This window comes from Rhincodon typus, chromosome 42, assembly GCF_021869965.1.
Source record: "Rhincodon typus isolate 14 chromosome 42, sRhiTyp1.1, whole genome shotgun sequence".
NCBI classification, from domain to species: domain Eukaryota; kingdom Metazoa; phylum Chordata; class Chondrichthyes; order Orectolobiformes; family Rhincodontidae; genus Rhincodon; species Rhincodon typus.
Genome location: NC_063373.1, coordinates 910,814 through 929,118, shown reverse-complemented (window position 1 = coordinate 929,118; position 18,305 = coordinate 910,814). Strand labels below are relative to the sequence as shown.

General features: G+C 40.8%; 1 protein-coding gene across 1 annotated transcript in view; it reads left to right on the top strand.

The window, feature by feature from the left end:
- The window catches only part of LOC109918342 (deleted in malignant brain tumors 1 protein-like), a 31,072-nt gene that overhangs the window by 7,266 nt on the left and 5,501 nt on the right, over positions 1-18,305 (top strand). The window contains exons 4-15 of the mRNA XM_048619056.1: positions 2,041-2,073; positions 3,655-3,963; positions 4,535-4,849; positions 7,663-7,977; positions 9,643-10,002; positions 12,918-13,235; positions 14,265-14,582; positions 14,667-14,723; positions 14,810-15,127; positions 15,246-15,287; positions 15,473-15,589; positions 16,919-17,026. Of these exons, the coding sequence (XP_048475013.1) occupies positions 2,041-2,073; positions 3,655-3,963; positions 4,535-4,849; positions 7,663-7,977; positions 9,643-10,002; positions 12,918-13,235; positions 14,265-14,582; positions 14,667-14,723; positions 14,810-15,127; positions 15,246-15,287; positions 15,473-15,589; positions 16,919-17,026 (2,610 nt within the window). The remainder of the gene's footprint in view (positions 1-2,040; positions 2,074-3,654; positions 3,964-4,534; positions 4,850-7,662; positions 7,978-9,642; positions 10,003-12,917; positions 13,236-14,264; positions 14,583-14,666; positions 14,724-14,809; positions 15,128-15,245; positions 15,288-15,472; positions 15,590-16,918; positions 17,027-18,305) is intronic.

Here is an 18,305-nt window from a genome sequence, read left to right as displayed (position 1 = left end):
CCAGTATGCCTATTCTTCAGAATTGGAGAACAAAAACAAAGTATCATGCCAGGCTCGCAGAATTAACACCGTTTCTGTCTCTCCATACGCTGCTATGCCTGCTGGGTTTCTCCAGCGTTCTCTGCATTTGTTTCAGATTTCCAACCTGCACATTATTTTGCTTTTCACTTGGTGTCTTATTACTTTGGTTCTATTTTTGTCAAGGGGTTTGTATTTTTGGACGAGATAATATTTGCGACAAGACAGCGAAATCATTAATTTATAGAAACATAGAAGTTAGGAGAATGAAGAGCCCATTCTTCACGATCTTGAATGATCGTCCAGTTCAATAGCCTAATCCTGCTTTCATCCAATAACGATCCTTTTCGCCCCAAGTGCGATATCTAGTCCCCTCTCGAATACATTCAATATTTTGACATTAACTACTTCCTGTAGTAATGAATTCCACAGGCTCACCACTCTTTGGTTGAAGAAAATGCAACTCATCTCTGTCCTAAATCGTCCACCCCGAATCCCCATACTGTGACCCATGGTTCTGGATACATCCACCAGCAGGTACATCCTCCCTGCATCTACCCTGGTCAGTCCTGTTGGAGTTTTATAAGTCTCTGTGAGATTCCCCTTCATTCGTCTGAACTCCAGCGAAAACAATCCCAACCTCGTCAACCTCTGCTCATACGCCAGACCCGCCATGCCTGGAATTATCCTTGTCAACATGTGCTGCACTCTCGCAAGATTAAGAGCATCCTTCCTCAGAAAAGAGACCAAAACTACACACAATATTCCAGGTACGGTCTCACCAAGACCCTGTAAAACTGGGAGGTGTTTTAATTTGAAACCTTTCAGGTTCAGTTTGAAGGAGACCTGACTGGGGACCGATGCAAGAATAAGTTGTCATTGATAAAGAGGTTGATCAGAATAATTGAAAGAATATCTTCTGTGTTTAGTTGGCGATTCTTTAGTGTTTAGTTCGAATTCCGAAAATGATTAAATATCTGACAGAGTTTAATCCTTCAAGCGAACGGCTATTCCAGAAATAGCCGTCTCATTTCACAGTGGGAATTGAGAAGAAGACACGAAGAGAAGCCAACAGACTTGATAGAGGAGCAAAATAACCTTGGATTTGGGTTTCTTGTACATTATTTTGTTTCGGCGTCAGTAATGCAATCTTTCAAGTTGTTAAAGGTTTAAACAGATTGTTATGTTTTATCCAATAACTACTTATCTTGAAATAACAACATTCTCGCATCCGATAATATATAATGTGATGATTAATGGCCCCGTTCCTTAGTGAAATGTTATGTTAAACAGTAACAGAATTGTACCAAATGTGAATTTGTAAGCTGCATAAACCACTTCAATATTCACCTCGTACCGAAACCATAAATAACTGACTTCATAATCCACTGTTATTCCTTTATACATTTTTTTTTATCTCCTAAGAAAAAAACAAATGGGAGAAGCATTTTGCGGAAGCAATGTTCAGCTCATTTTTTTTCTTTTATGTGGCTTTCAGATTATACTTTCGGGAGTTAGTTAGTGATTAAATACTATTATGTTATTGTTTATTTCAGTGTTGTTGATCAAGTAAAAATATTAATCTACTTATTTTTTTTTATATGGGCTCGTTGCTTTGACCGCTGGGAATTAGCAATGTTCTCTGCAGGGATCATAACAATGTTGATTTACTCGGCAGTGCCGCACCGAGCAGAACAGTCAGTAATTTTCAGTGGCATTCACACTGCCAACTGGGTCCCAAAGAGGCTCAGCAAAAGTCCCAGAACATTAGTTGTCACTGTGCCTGTCTGTGTGAAAACTATTCGTTATATTAAGACAAAAGAATGACAATATCTGTTCCCTTCAGAAATTACACTCCCTGGATTATAAATATTGCATGTAATGATGATTTCACATTTTCAGATATCATTTCTTTCGCAAAGTGATGATAATTCTTACCTCCAGTTTCTTGCATCTGGTTAATTTATCTCTACGTTTTGCAATGATTCCTAAAACTTTAATTCTCATCCCTCTAACTTTCAGACAGACTTGTCGACACACAAGCCGACAGTACAGGTAAGTTCACGTTATTTTCATATGGAGTGCAATCCGTATTTGCTGATGTATCTGTTCAAACACCAAGTTGTGCTGATCGTGTCCATGCGTTAATGTGGATGTGGTGACCAGCTGATTATTCATAACAGAAGGGGGATACATTACTCTTGAAGATCTCCAATTTCAGTATTCCTGGAGGGTGTGAGCATTCATCACCCACTCACATTGCTGTGCTCATATCGAGAGACAATGAACGGGGAGAACGTGAAGAAACAGTTCGACACATAGAGCTGAGTTGTGAAATTATTTCACTCACTGGCGATCAGTTGGATCGTGCTCACATTATCATGCGTCCCTCATTTGTTCTGTCTGTGAGAGGCGGAAGTACCGTTTCATTTTCTGGTGCCCACAGGGCGGGACCTCTGTGCTTTCTCGCCACTCACGATGAACAAAAGCTCATAACTGGCCTCGCCCCTCTCGGCTTTCTTGAAGGCAAAATATTTTCTGAGCAATTACCGGGATGCGCGCAGCTCCAACAAATTTCAAGAAGGTCGAACACCATTCAGAACAAAGCAGCCCACCCAATTGGTATTACATTCAAAAACATCCACTCCTGCCACCACCGACGCTCAGAAGCAGCAGTACGTTCCATCGACAAGACACATTTGGGAAATTTACCTTGATGACAACTTCCAAAGGAACGACCACTTCCATCCAGAAGGACGATGGCAGCAGATACATGGGAAAACCACCACCTGCAAAATCCCCTCCAAGCCACTCACCGTCCTGACTTGGAAATCTGTCATTGGTCATAGAATCCCTTCAGTGTGGAAGCAGGCTATGCAACCCTGCGAGGAGCATCTCACTCAGATAAACCCCTATTCTTTCCCTGCAACTCCGAATTTACCATGCTCGTCTGCATAACCTACGGGTAACTGCACGCTGGGTGTATAATTTAGCATGGCCAATTCACCTAACCTGCACATCTTTGGACTGGGGGAGGAAAGTGGATCACTTGGGTGAAATCCACGTAGACACGGGGAGAAGGCGCCAACTCCACGCAGGCAACCTCTGAGGCTAGAATCAATACCGCTTCAGTGGCGCTGTGCGGCCGTAGCGTTAACTACTGAGCCACTGTTCAATTCCTTCTCTGTCGCTGGGTAAGAATCCTGAAAATCCCTCTCTCAGGGCATTGTGGTGTACCTGTAGTGCACACACTGCAGCGGTTCAAGAAGGCAGCTCACCCCTACCTTCTCAAATGGGCAACTAGGGAGAGGGGAATATATGCGGGCCCAGCCAGCGACACTCACACCCCAAGAATAAATAATAATAAAAACAAACTTCTGACGATGGCCCGTTTCATGTCATCTTTTCTAAGGAAACGTTTCTCTGACCCTCGCTCTCTGTGAGTGAGCAGCACTGATTCTGACCTGAAAACGTTCCCTTCCCCCTGTACCACATATGATACATTTATTGAGTTACATTATGAAGGAGTGCATCTGTACCATCTCCTCACTCACAATGTATGAGGGACAAGAGCTGTGATGGGAGCATTTATTATTGCACATTGCTAACCTTGTTTGCGATTTCTGTGTTTTCCAGTGAGTCTGAGACTTGAGAATGGGGGCAGTCCTTGCGCTGGCCGAGTGGAGGTTCTCCACAAAGGGCTGTGGGGGACTGTGAACGAGTATAACTGGGACCTGGCAGATGCTACCGTTGTTTGTCGGGAGCTGGACTGTGGGAACGCGGTCTCTGCCCATCGTGGGGCTCACTTTGGACCAGGATCCGGATTCGTTGTGACAGGGAATGTGAGGTGCAGCGGGAAAGAGCGTTCTCTGCGGGAATGTCAATCATGGAAGTGGGATCACAGCTCCTGGTCACACAACTATGATGCTGGTGTCATCTGTTCAGGTAAAAATCGACCTCTGTTTCTCTGTATTCGCATCAAAACCCGATTCTGCCTGAAACCAGAAAAGGATATTATAACAGAACAACAACTGTTTAACAATTATGAACATGATAAAAATAGAATAATTGATTTATTCGGTATCGTTATATGATCTGTTGAACGTGTGAAGGTAATGGAAGAGCTGAGAAACCCTGACGTTTTGTACGCCAGGGAGGGGACGGGGACGACAAGTATTCATTCTGATTTCACTTGAAATCACATTGAGAGAGCTGCACCGCTGGAAGTAGCACGTGTACAACCCAATAAGTAAAGTGATTTGACATTATGTTGGCTGGCAGAAACACGTTGTGTCGTTTATCTGCAGTCTGAAAATCGCCTTCTGTCGGACCTGGTCAGGATTCTGGGGAGTAAACATAAATAATGTCGCCAGGGCACCAAGCAAACAATTATTGATGGAACGTTTTCCAGACGAATGTGCCAGATCTGTCATTAATCAGAGGAATGTTCATCAGTGAACAATGTGAGTTATTCTTGTTGTAATTTGACATGATCCACCGACCTTTTTTTTTCCAGAACACAGAGCTCCGAGGTTGGTACCTGGAAATTCCCAATGCTTCGGTCGACTGGAGGTCCAGTTCGGTGACACCTCGAAAACAGTGTGTGGTCTTGACTGGGATTTGAAAAACGCCAATGTGGTCTGTGCACAGCTTCATTGTGGAGTGGCCGTATCTGTTTCAAGCTCTGCTCATTCTGGAGGCAGTACTGTGCTCATGGGTAATGAGGTCTTTAAATGTGCGGGCAATGAGACTCAGCTGTGGAAGTGCTCTCGGTCTTCAGACACTCACCAGGATTGCAGTGGACACAACAATGTCAGCCTGATATGTTCTGGTGAGTACATACTTAATGGGGAAAAGAAAACAGATTTCGTTTTAATGTTTGTGAAAGTGATGGCGCTGGGATTCCTGACATTGCTTAAAACAGTATCAATCTTAAACTAATCCTTTTAGATTCCAATGTTATCATGCACTAAATGTAATTTGGCAAAATATACTCGCAATTATTGGAAATTTAGATGTTTCAAAATGTTTAATCTTGTATCGGATAAGACATTTCCTCAAGTTGTAGACTCGGTGCAATCAACATATTTTACTGAATAGATTGTCTAAAAGTGGATAATTGACAATAATATTTAACACAGGTGTTCATTCTGATTTCACTTAAAATCACATTCACAGAGCTGCCCCGCTCGAACTATCACATGTGCAACACAATAAATAACGAAATTTGATTTTGTGTTCGCTGACAGAACGACTTTGTGTCGTTTATCTGCACTCTAAAAATCTCCTTCTGTCATTGAAGTGAATATCAGATACATAAATTTGTGAAAAGCCAATAGATGCCTTTACCATCCCTGCCTCGACAATATTTCTGAACAACGTTTGCAAACTGTCTGAAATAATTGTCCACCACTCTTTCCAACAACTTCTTCAGCAAAAGGTTCCAGCTCACAATAACGCATCATCTGACATGTATCATCATGGTCATTTTTCCTACCATCGTTTTCTGCACATTCCATGACATCCAAAGGCGATCCATTTGATTCCCTGACCATTCACATTGGTTTGAGTTTGTCTTGCCTTAAAATCACTCTGCATTTCACATTAGTGTCTGTATTATCAGTTGTCTGATTCGCTTTCTTTCCAATGAACACTACGGCTCTTGCCACAAATCTGAACATTTGTGCCGAATACAATTCTGGCGACCAACAACGGGAGTAGTATTTGTTTGTTTTCTTAACCGCCTTGTAAGAGAAACGCATGTTCTCTTGTACTTCCTTCTGCTCCCGCTCTACTACTTCAAGATGAACGACAGTCTGTCCACTACACTTGTTGAAAATAGTAAGTGGTTCATATATCTATTTGAGCATCGCTTATCAGTGCCTCCAGCAGGACCATGACATATTTTTGTGAATTGCGTGTGCATTCAGGGGATGAAGGCGTCGCTGTCTAGACCAGCATTTATTGCCCATCCTGAATTTGCCAAAGGGTAGTTAAGAGTCAGTCACATTGCTGGGGGTCTGGAGTCGCATGTAGGCCATACCAGACCAGATAGGGATGGCAGTTTCCTTTCCTAAAGGACACTATTGAACTAGATGGGCTTTTCCTTGACATTCTGCAGTGCATTCACGGTTTACCATTAGACTCTCAATTGCAGTTGTTTTTTTTTAATGTTGAATTCAATGTCCACCATTTACAGGATTCGAACTATGATGCCCAGAATGATAAATGGGTATCTGGATTAACAGTCCATTCATAATACCGCTAGGCCATGAGCTCCCCTTTCACGCTGCCATTATATCAGCTTAAAGACAACTTGAAAACAATCATCACAACGTCTCTGCTTCTGAACAACTTAACTCTATTTTCATATTTAAGTTTAAGTTGCATCTCTGATTACTCTGCCAAGTTTTCTGACAACTTTACGCATATGAGCTCATGAAGTGCTCATCCGTCTGATTACGTTTTCTCATTCAAAATGTGAATAGTGAAAAAGTGAAAGCCTCTAAATGCAAGTTGCACGTCATTTTCCAGGCTGCCATTTCTTTGCATTTAGTTCTATGTTCCACTTATCTATCCATCCTGCTGTCCTTTGCATACCCGACTAATGTTGATAGCTGTCATAATTAATGGTTTAAACACATACATGTCTGATATCATTACCTAATTTTGAAATGTTACCCTGCGTCTCAATTCAGACATGGGAAATTCCATGCCTTACTCTACAAAAGTCAAGAACCTACAGCTTATAATAACTTTTCTTACTGTGGCAGATAAAGTTTAATGCATCCTCTTTTCCGATTTTCTGACGATTTTGCACAATTGAATTACTTAACCTTTTCCCAATACTTGTAAGTGATTAAAATGAAAAAAAAAACACGGAGCAGAAGGGGACATAAAATTCGACGACATATCTCGTATTTTGAGGCAAGATGACAGTGGCTCGACTGGTCAATAAATATTGACTGTTGGGCAATTGGATTCTACATGCAGCATTCACTGTACTTTTCTGGATTTAGTCACCCAGATGTAATACAACATTACAGGTCAATCATTAACCTCAAGCGCATAAATTCCATTTTTGTCCATGTTTACGTAAATCTTCTTCATAAAGTAAATATTGACAACTTTTGCATTTCTTGTCGTACTGTACTGCAGGATTCCAGACGGGAATCGGTTAGCTTCGTTGGCTGAACATCTGGGTTGGAATGCAAAGAGCTGACACAACAGCTTTCGTTGATTTCTGCCACATTCTGAGTTTGCCAGGAACATTCTCATCTTCTTAGTTGGCCCCTCGACTGTCGAGTGAGGCCCATCAGGATAAATCACAATCAGTCGTCTCTCCCCAACGAGAGAGCAGCCATTTGGTCATCTCGATATTGTTAACTTTGCATTCATTGCATCACTCCCTAAATCAGTCTACCTTGGCCAGCATTCGAGATCAAAAGCAACACAGATGCTACCTAACTACAGAATGCTGCAAATGCACTTTTGCATCCTCATTACTTACATTCTCCAGGACACTACGTAAAACATAATAATCTTTATTTTAGCAGAATCCTTTCGGTATCAGTGTTGCAAATAGGTTCATGAAGTCAACAAGTCGATTTGAAAATCTCTGTATTTCTATTTGTTCCAAAATAGGAAACCATGGACCCCGACTGGTTGATGGGGAGAACAGGTGCTCTGGGCGCGTGGAAGTGCTGCATGGAAATCAGTGGGGAACGCTGTGCAGTGATTTCTTTGGATTACAGGACGCCAGTGTGGTCTGTGAGCATCTTCAATGCGGGGTTGTAAAGTCAATCCCCAGAGAAGTTCGATCTGGGAAGGGAGGCGGAACAGTGTGGAAGGAAAAGTACAGGTGTCGTGGTGACGAGAGAAGATTGTGGGACTGTCCAGTTTCACATGGAGAAAACTTCATGTGTTCACATGAAAATGGGGCTAACGTCGTATGCTCTGGTACGTCCTCCATAGCAAATGTTCTGTCACTGAATAGTGTTCTGCATAGTTGTTGTCTGTATTCAAACTTCTGAATTGTTTTATTTAATCTTTAATGGGATATCAACGCTGAGACCATGATTTATTGACCATTTGTAATTACCTTGATATTGACTGGTGAACTGGCTCATTTCAGAGATTGCTTCACTGCATGGATCCATTAATCTGCAATCCTATGTAGGAAACAGATGAGTTTTCAGGAGAATTGATTATAGTTTGAGTGCCACCATTACTGAGACTAGATTTCAGTTTTGGGTTGTTAATTGAGTTTAAACTCCACCAGCTGCAATTCCGGAATTGTGATACTCTATCTGCATTACCATGTCGTGATGACTAACTCCACATTACTAATCAAGAGACCATGTTTGATTTGCAACAGCGATATTCTGAGATGTGATATTTGAATTTTCAGAAGTTAATTTGCATTAATCCACATTTTTATTCAATTTTCTGAACTTTTCCGAAATACCATTTCAGATAAAATTTCTTTTCTTAATTTCTGCATATACCTCCAGCGCTGATCAAATGTCAAAACCCTCACTTGCCAAAGATGCTTCCAGACTGACTGGGTTGTTCAAGCACCTTCTGTTCGTGCTTCTAAGATCTCTATATTCCTTTACATTAAGAACACTCCACCAATATTTAAACTGTTATTAATCCTATATTGAATCTTCTGGGGTTTGAACGTTTCACCAATGCGGCCAGAATTTGTGCCAATGCCTGATTTCCATCCAACTAAGCTGTTTTCATAGTCCATTAATTATAGTTCACCCGATCTTCTTTGAGTCTGGAGTCCTACGTAAAACAGGGCAGCTATAGCTAGTAGATTTGCATTCCTGAAAAGCATTAGGAGCTGAATGAGTTTTATTTTACAATATTTCTTCATAGTTTCATGGTTCACTGACAGAAACGAGACCCCAATTCCGGGTTATATACATAAAGGTATGTCCCAGAGCATTATATCACACACCTGGATACAAGCCTCATGACATGAAATGCAAAACATTCTCTCCTCAACTCCCGACGGGAAAGATGTAGGTGGTCACATATGTCTGCACAGAAATTGCATGTGTTCGTACTTTTTAAAAAGATGTTGACATATAAATGGGATGGAGACATTTTAAAAACAAAACGTCTTTCGTGTCAACATTAATGCTAGTGACCGACAGATCGATGCACCATCCCATTATTTCGCAAGAGGTTTGGATATCACAAATTTGCTACTGTCCTCGAAAAGACTTTCTCAGTCCTCACCACCTTCTTGTCTGTTATGTCATGTATTATTTTGCTTCGGTGGCTGGTGTGGAATTTGCCAAATGCAAAGTGTTCTGCTGCCAGAAATGAACGCAAGAGCAACACAACAGCCGTCGTAACATTCGGAGGCTCTGGTATCGTCTGTAGAGCCAAAATCAGACTGAATGGTTCAAGTCGTTATTTTATGGCGAGATTTTTAAACAACTTTATATCCCCATTGCTCCAGATTAACGCCACGTGTTGTTCCACATTTCACTCAATATTTTTACAAAATAAAGGTGAATACCAAGATGAAACTAGTTAAAAGCAAACGGAGAAGACATCGTTAGTGATTAAAAATCATAATTTTCTGTTATTGTTAATTCTGGAAAGTCGCCATTATAATCGTTGTTCTCAAAAACTCTGATGTTATAGATGAAAACTGGGCACTGAGACTAGCGAATGGGGGAAGCCGCTGTGACGGCCGAGTTGAAGTTTACTACAATGGAAGCTGGGGCGGATTACAGGACACTTTTTGGAATCTGAATGTTGGTCACGTTGTCTGCAGACAGCTGGGATGCGGTTATGCCTTAGAAACATATAACTCTTCAAAGTACCGGGAGAGTGACAGCCGTTCGTGGTTGCTTGGGGTCCAGTGTCATGGACAGGAACCACAGCTCCGGAACTGCAGGACCTTCGGCCCATTTAATTGGTCCAGCACTGACAGCAGCGGCGCAGGCGTAATCTGTTCAGGTGAGTAGACTCTTCCCAAATAAACCTGTTCAGAAGTGTCAAATCAAATACCTATCTGCTGAGCGAACTGAGGATGTACATCACTTACTCCGCAGTGTCACTCAGAACAATTATTTTTCTCTGGGGTGAAATCAGACGTGAGCCAAATGACTGAATGTGAGAGACCAAGATATATTTTGTAAGATACAAACATAACAAATTTATAATCCAAAGGAAAAGCTGCCACACGTGCATGCGGTATGTTTTAGTTCTGGCCAAGTGTCAGTGGACACGAAATGTAAGCATCATTTCCTTCCGACAGATGCTGCCAGACCTGTTGTATTTGACCACCAATTTCTAATTTTGTGAGAGGGCTGGTGGTGTCGCCACTTCAAATTTTGGTGAGAATGAGTATAACAGACGTTGATGAGATGGGCAACATGGCCGAGGATTGGCAGTTGGAGTTTAATTCAAATAAATGGGCGGTGCTGCACTTTGGAAAGACAAAGAGGATTTGACTTATCCACTTAATGGCAATGTCCCGGGAACTGCTGCAGAAGAATGAGACCTTGGTGGGCAAACTCATATTTCATTGGAAGTGAAGACACAGGTAGACATTGTAGTGAAGAAGGTAGTTGGAACGCCACCTTTCATTGTTCAGTGTTTTGAGTCTAGGAGTTGGGATGTCATGATATAGCTGCACAGGAGATCGGTTAGACCACTTTTGGAATACTACATTCATTTATTTTGTCCCTGCTACAGGAAAGATGTTGTTAGACTCGAATGCGCTCAAAGAGTTTGCTGGGTTTGAAAGTTTGAGGTGTAGGGAATGGTTGAATAGGCTGGGGCCTTTTTTTTTCCCGGGAATGATGGAGTTTAAATCGTCATCACATAGAGAATTATAATATCAGGAGGGGTTAACGGAAGCTTCACTTTACATCGGTAAATGCAAAGAAATGGTTTGTTGTTAGCTAATTAGAATAGTTTAAGTGCAAAACGGTTATGCTGAAACTGCATGAAACATTGTTTGACCAGAGCAGAATAGTGTGCGCAGTCCTGGAATCCACATCAGAAGATGGATATGTTTTTAATACTGGAGAGGATGCAGAGGAAAGGTACCAGGGTTTTTTTTTCCCTAAGCTGGAAAAAATTAGTTACGAAGACAAATTGGCCAGTTTGGGATTCTTTTCTTTTGACCCGGGGAGACTGAGTTCAGAGAGAATTCGGGAAAATAAAATGCAATAAAGAAGCATTTCCCTGTTTTAAGGTGTTGTGTTCATTATATCATGCATTTAAGGTAATGGACATAAGTATTTGAGGGTCATGAGGATGTTATTTTTCATTCGGAGATTGGTGCAATTTGGTGCTCACTGCCTGTCAGGGTGGTAGGGACAGATGTATTTAGAGGTGCCCCTGTGATGCCAAGGAGTACAGGGTGAACCCAGGTGCTGGGAAATGATATTAGAATATTTAGGAGCTTGTTTCTCATCAAAGCAGACTCTGTGGGCTGAAGATCCTTATTCTGTGCTGAAGATCTCTGTAATGTGTGACTCTGTGAATCAGCTCTGGTCTTTTCTATCTAAGTACACGAAACAAGAACCTACAAAGACTTGCCGTCTTCCTTCAATATTTTTACTTCTACAAGTACACAAAAGTCTATTGCTGTTGCTCCAATATACATGTTGCCTTTAAGTTACATTTTCAGAAGGTACAGTGGTAGTATTCACGTGTTCACAAACCCTATATCTCTACCTCATCTCCACCTCTCTTCACCACTGCACCGTCCCCTAACTGTGATGTTGCTAGTCTGGCTTCGATTAATGCGAATGTAGAAGACATCATTCATGGTTTCTATTGCAACCATTTCCATCTTTGTCGCAAAATGTTTCTTCTTGCAAGCTGTAGAAAGCTGCATCATACTGACCATAATCTCGAGCCTTAAATCTGACCACGTTGTAATTTTAATATCTACGTCATGTCGAAGGTCATCGATTTACATCATATTATTAATAACTTCGCCCTTAATTCAACTGATCAAATGCTGAGGCTCTATCCTTATTAAATTCCCATTTGTCTCATTAAACCCGTCCATGGCTTTCTTCCTGACAGTCTCTTCATATCCTGCAAATCATAAACTCTCAAATATCATTATTCTGCATTATTTCTGATATTTTGACCATTTCGAATTTAATTGGGACAATCCAGGCGCTGGAATTCGCTTTCCGAAGCCTACAACGCCCAGAAGTCACTCTTTAAAACATCTCTTCCTCTCAATGTCGCCTTGCTCCTATTAATTTTAAAAGCAAACATTTTATCATGGTATTTGACAACTGAATGAGAATATTATTAATCACCTCCCTGTGAAGATTGGTGTGATATCTCTCCTGTACATGTGTTACAGTGTTTTATCCTGCCATACTTTTCGCTTAAAAATATTGGATTTAAAGGAATGAAGAGAGAGGATTTGTATTGAAGAAAGATAAATTTATGCGGACTGTAAAATAAGACAAACATGTATAAAGTAATAGATAACACAGTGTGGTTCTGGAGGAACACAGCAGGCCAGTGAGCATCAGAGGAGCCTGGATACAGTAATATATTGAATTACCGACAGCCATAAACTGAGTGACAGGATACAGAAAGGAAAAATCCAACTGATTGCACAATAACTCATAAAATATTCAAAATAGAAAGGGAAACTGAAACTGGCAGTCCCGGATATAATAAGATTTTCTGAAATATTTCTCAACTGTATATTCTCGCAGGAAGGTTATGTTTAACCGAATTAGTCTTTCAAGATATTCTGCGTCATACTTTTATGGACCGCTCACAGAAACATTTTAATCTTGTTTTACCTTCATCTATATATTATGCTGGACTGAGTGATGAAAGAATTGTGTAATGGATGCATAATGTTATGTGTTTTTGTCTAACAGAACACTTACAGTTAAGGCTATCAGATGGTGGAAGCCCTTGTGCTGGTCGAGTGGAGATTTACTACAAAGGGACATGGGGCTCTGTTTGTGATGACTCCTGGGATGTGATGGACGCTGAAGTGGTTTGCAAACAACTGGAATGTGGAAATGCACTGGACTTGACATTTCCTTCCTCCTATGGACCGGGCTCAGGCCCAGTTTGGTTGAAAGATGTGAAGTGTTCTGGAAATGAATCATTTCTTTGGGAATGTCCTTCAGCACAATTGGGTCACCAAGACGACTGTTCTCATAAAGAAGATGTGAGAATTGTGTGCTCAGGTGAGGCCATTTTCAATATTCTTATTTCCGCGTAATATTGTCGGTGACGCATTAAAGTGACACTTGTACACTGAATTGGAGAGAATGTACAGGCTGGAATTGAACTAAACAGATCCTGACGTGTACACAGCGCACAGAACATGAAACAGCCATTTTCCCCTCTATTATAAACTGCCTTCCTGTGAATTTATTTCTCTATCAGATACATTCCGAATTTCGCGTAAAGGTACTCTATGTAAAGTAAGTATTATCCTGAATATCTAAAAGCGTTTACTGAAAATAAACAATCAGTTATGATCTCTAGTTTTGTATCAACCCACCAAAAGCGCGGTTCCTCTCTGTGTGCCTGTCAAACCTTTCACCATTCATAGGTCAAGGATTGAGTGATCTCTTTACACTTTCTGGCAGATTTCACCACATTTGACACAGCTGTTTTACAATTAAAGTGGATTGCCTCTTGCACTGCTCTGCAGACCTTACCTTTAACGCAGACTTTCTGTTTGCCATCAGTTTCATTGTTTATCATATCTTATGCGCAATTATTTCACAAGATTGTAGCAGTACATTGACAAAGGCTTTTTTTAAAAAAAACTCCATGCCCGAGGCATGTACTGCCTTTCCCTGCTTAATAGTTCTTTAAGTTCTTCGAACCGTTTAATTTGGTATATCATAATTCATGATCGAAACCAAACACTAAGAAATGTGGATGATGAAAATCTGTAGCAAAGACAGACGTTGCTGGAGACATACCAAACGTCAGGCAGAATCTGTGGAAACAACGCAGAAAGATCGTTTCTGGACCATTGAACTTTCTTCAGAATAAGGGTCACTGGACAAGAAACGTTGACTGTGCTTTTTCTCCCCACCGACGCTGCCAGACCTGCTGAGTTTCTCTGGCAAATCATGTTTCTATATCATGTGGCATGCTCCTCCTGAGAATCTGTGTTAGACTTCAGAGGACACACACATTGCCGTGCACTGAAGGCATGAACAATCTATTAATCTGGATATCTGTTATTGTGTGAATAGAGCACAAGGAGATACGGCTGGTGAACGGAAAGCATCGTTGTGAGGGGAGAGTGGAAGTTTTCTACAATGGGACCTGGGGAACAGTGTGCTCAAAAAGCCTGGATTTACACGATGCGGACGTGATTTGTAAACAGTTGCGCTGTGGTGCCGTTAAGGATGTTATGTATGACACTCAATTATTCGGAGCAGGGCTAGGACCCATTTGGATCCATGAGATTGAGTGCCAGTCACACGATTCAACCCTGTGGCAATGCCGAACAGATCAGTGGGATCAACACGACTGTGAGCACAGGGATGATGCCGGTGTTGTATGTTCAGGTAACACGACAAAACTTCTCAACGTTCAGGTGTCATTTCAGACACTGATTTCCAATAGAGTCAGCATGTTTCTCCTCTTAACAGAGAGCAATGTGACGAAGGAGCAGTCCCCCATTTCAAATTCCTGCCGTCAACAATCAGGTATGTCTTCATTATTAAGATGCCAGCTCTCGGACTGTTGTTTCTGCTGTGGACTGCATTCAATCATAATTCGTTCTGTGCCACAGATTCGCAATACAGGGTGCACCTGAGCGGAGGGAGCAGCGACTGTTCAGGGACAGTGGAGATAATGTGCGATGAACGCTGGGGCACATTGTGTGGGGACTCCTGGGATATCGTTGATGCCAATGTTGTCTGCAGACAGCTGAGATGTGGCTTCGCTCTATCGGCTCAAGGAGGGCCCATAGTCTCCCAGGGTAAAGGTGTGATCTGGCAGAATGGTGTGAAGTGTAAGGGACGTGAATCCTCTCTATCTTACTGTCTCTCCCCTGCTCCAACACAAAGGAAGTGTAATCACAAGGAAATTGCCAGTGTGATCTGTTCTGGTAAGCACGATACTGACTGGTGCCGATCGGTCATTATTAATGTCGCACATTAGTGACTGCATTTCTCTTCTTACATTAAATTTCACCTTCATGAATATTTGTACAATCTCTTTCACAGGATCCGATGCGTTGACGACTTCCCCTTCACCTCCACCTGCGGGTATTTATGATTGATGCTACTATTATTGTTTGTGTGAAGGTTGTGTTCCTGTCGGGTGATAATTATACTCTTGGCATTTTCATGATTTTGAAGCTGACATCACTGCTTTCTTGTTAATGGTTTCTTTACAATTTTACATGCCAGCCCGTAGCAATGCTAAATCTGTCTGCCGTTCCTCCTTCAAGGACAGGACAGTCAATCTATTTCCATGCCTGTTGTCGTTTGCCTAACCTTGGGAGTCCTATTCATCTGTGAGTTGGTCACACTACTGGTGGTGATGCAGAGGAAATTACGAGTGAAAGGTGAGTCTCACATCTACAGACTGAGTTAACGCTACGTCACTTTTATAGTTCCATATGGTCTGGGGGCTGCATAACGTTATTGCACCTTTCCACCACATAGCCCTGAAGGTGATGTCTGTGAGGCCTTTTCTGGCTATTTGTTTTCCTCAAGATGCTTTATCAATTGAATCGCCAGATTTTGAAAGGAGACAAAGATAAAATGCTTCAATAGCGCATATGGGAGTTAAAATAAATAAGAATTTACTTCAAATATTTATCAAGTTGTTCAATGTCTGTAAAGAGAAGCGGAATTAACATTTCACGTGGTGTTGTATCACATCATTACCAATGAGAAAGAAACTTCAATACTGACCATTTCTCCATTTCTTATCTTTCAGTTAAACTGTACATGACACTCCAGAACAAGTTATTGATTGTAGCACAGTGTCTTTAAGTTTCATTGAAACGGTTGCACGGTGCTTTAATCATTTGTTCAGCAGTTAGTTTTCATTTATGGTACTTCCGTTTCTGAACGCTGATGCTCGAACCCAAGATCAATGGATTAATGTCCCTTTATAGGAAATTTCATTCATCCAGTAACTGGGTTCCCGTGACTGACCAGGTGACACCTGTTCACTTTTTTAAACTGATTAGAAAGTGTTTGCCTGGTAGAATTTTTCCACTTGATGGCCAGAACGAACAACACGAGCTGCAAAATACATCCGTTTATATAGTTTCATAATTTTTCTACAGTTTAGTTTGCATATAGCAAACAAACGCATAAACTTAGTTTGCGATTATCAATGTCCATAATATTCTCCTTATTTCACCTGTCTCACGCTACTGCATCCAAATATTACAACAACAATACACTTGTCTCGTTACAATGTCTAAATTCTGATAAAATTACTGTTATAGAAGCATTTTTCTTTTTTCTGAGATCTTTATCTTGAATTTTGATTTGTAACCTCCTCATGGTCATCAAGGTTTTTTTTATTGTCTATAAATTATTAACGTTTTTTTTCTCGTTCATTGCATTAAGAAACTTCAATTTCTAAACTCGGTATTTTCCCTCACATGCACGATTGTGAGCAGAGAATTGTCTTGAATTAACTTTTGCATCAGTAAAATTCCAGCAAAACTGGTCTTACAAATCCCAGTAAACAACATTTTATTCTCTATGTTTAACATAATAATTGTCAGTGATCAGATCATGCTGTGCCATGATTCTCGTCGCCTGGATGGAATGAGCTACAAGTGCTTCAAAATTTTGTTTCTTCAGAAATAAACTCAATGTTGGGGCTGAGTGTTCAGCTACAAATGATGACTAGTCTATCGTTCCCTCAACAGATCTTTACACGGTCGGCAAAGGCTCAAGTCTTGGATTGTACCAAGGAATTTATGAAGAAATTGAGAATATTCCTCCTGGCAAGATGATGCATCAGGAACTTGAACCAGGTATATACTTCTTCCTTCATAGTGTGTCGTTATTGAATAAGTATGGCTTCCCTTGAACTTCAATGATCACCGATCTGATTGAACATGATTAGTTTTTAAATCACTGTCCTCATGTGACAGAAGTAATGAAAGTCAATGAAACTCCGCGTTGAGTGAGAGGAAGATTTGCAATACGATACATCCCAATTCCCCTGGCTCCTGAAAGATTTTTTTAGACAGCTGTTTGTAAATGCGAACAGAGTCACACTTTCCAACTGGAACCTGGTTTCACTCTGACTCCTTCAGACATCTGAACGACAAATCCATTCCTAAAAAATTACTTTTACAGCAACATAAACATTGTCATGACTGCCTTTTGCGCAACATATAATACTGAAAGCGAATTAAGTAATTAATTTGCAAATAGATATGAGCAATCAAGGAGGCGTGGCAGTGCAGACAGTAGACGTTCAGTCCATCGTGTCAACAGCGGTTCTAATACCCAGCGCCAAAGAATAATAATCAAACAGGATGTTTTACTTCTATAATGTTATTTGACAGATAATGTGGTAACAGCTCATACACGGATATGTATGTAAAATATTGACATGACTGTAGTCTACCTGAAGGAAGAGTGCAAGAATCCCACTGGCTAGGATTGCCTTCTGAACCTGGGAATGGGCCACCAGAACAACCAGATAGAGCATGGGATTATGGGAACAACTGGAAGTTTTGATTTTGACATAAGCAACATTACTACAAAAAATGGAAGGAACGTTTCGGGATCACAATGGAAATGATTGACTCAGTTTTCGAACTGAGAATGCAATTGGAAAACAAATTAAAGGAAAACATTCGCAAATTATGCCACATAACAATAATCAGAGATGTGTAAATTATATTGAATAGATTCAAGAAATGTGCAATGTATCACAAATAATAACACTTAAGGGCGAATCAGACACAATGAGAGACGTTCCTTAGAAAATTGAAGGCATTCAATTTACTTCCATGTACTTTGAACTAATAGCAGAGATGAGGAATTAAGTCATTTAAAGTATTGTTGGTAAAAGGGTCTGTTCGTTGTCAGAACTAAAGTTTGTTTCCCATCTCCCATGGCAGTGATTTGGCATTTCACTTCATTTTGAACCACCACAAATTGTGTCTTGACTGTTTTCCCATAACATGTTCCTTTGACAAAATTCCGGGTATTGCAGCAGAGATGATGAAATAATAATATTTGCTACTTTGTTGTCCAATTAAGACAATAAAACATAAACCCACAGTCCATAAGTCGACG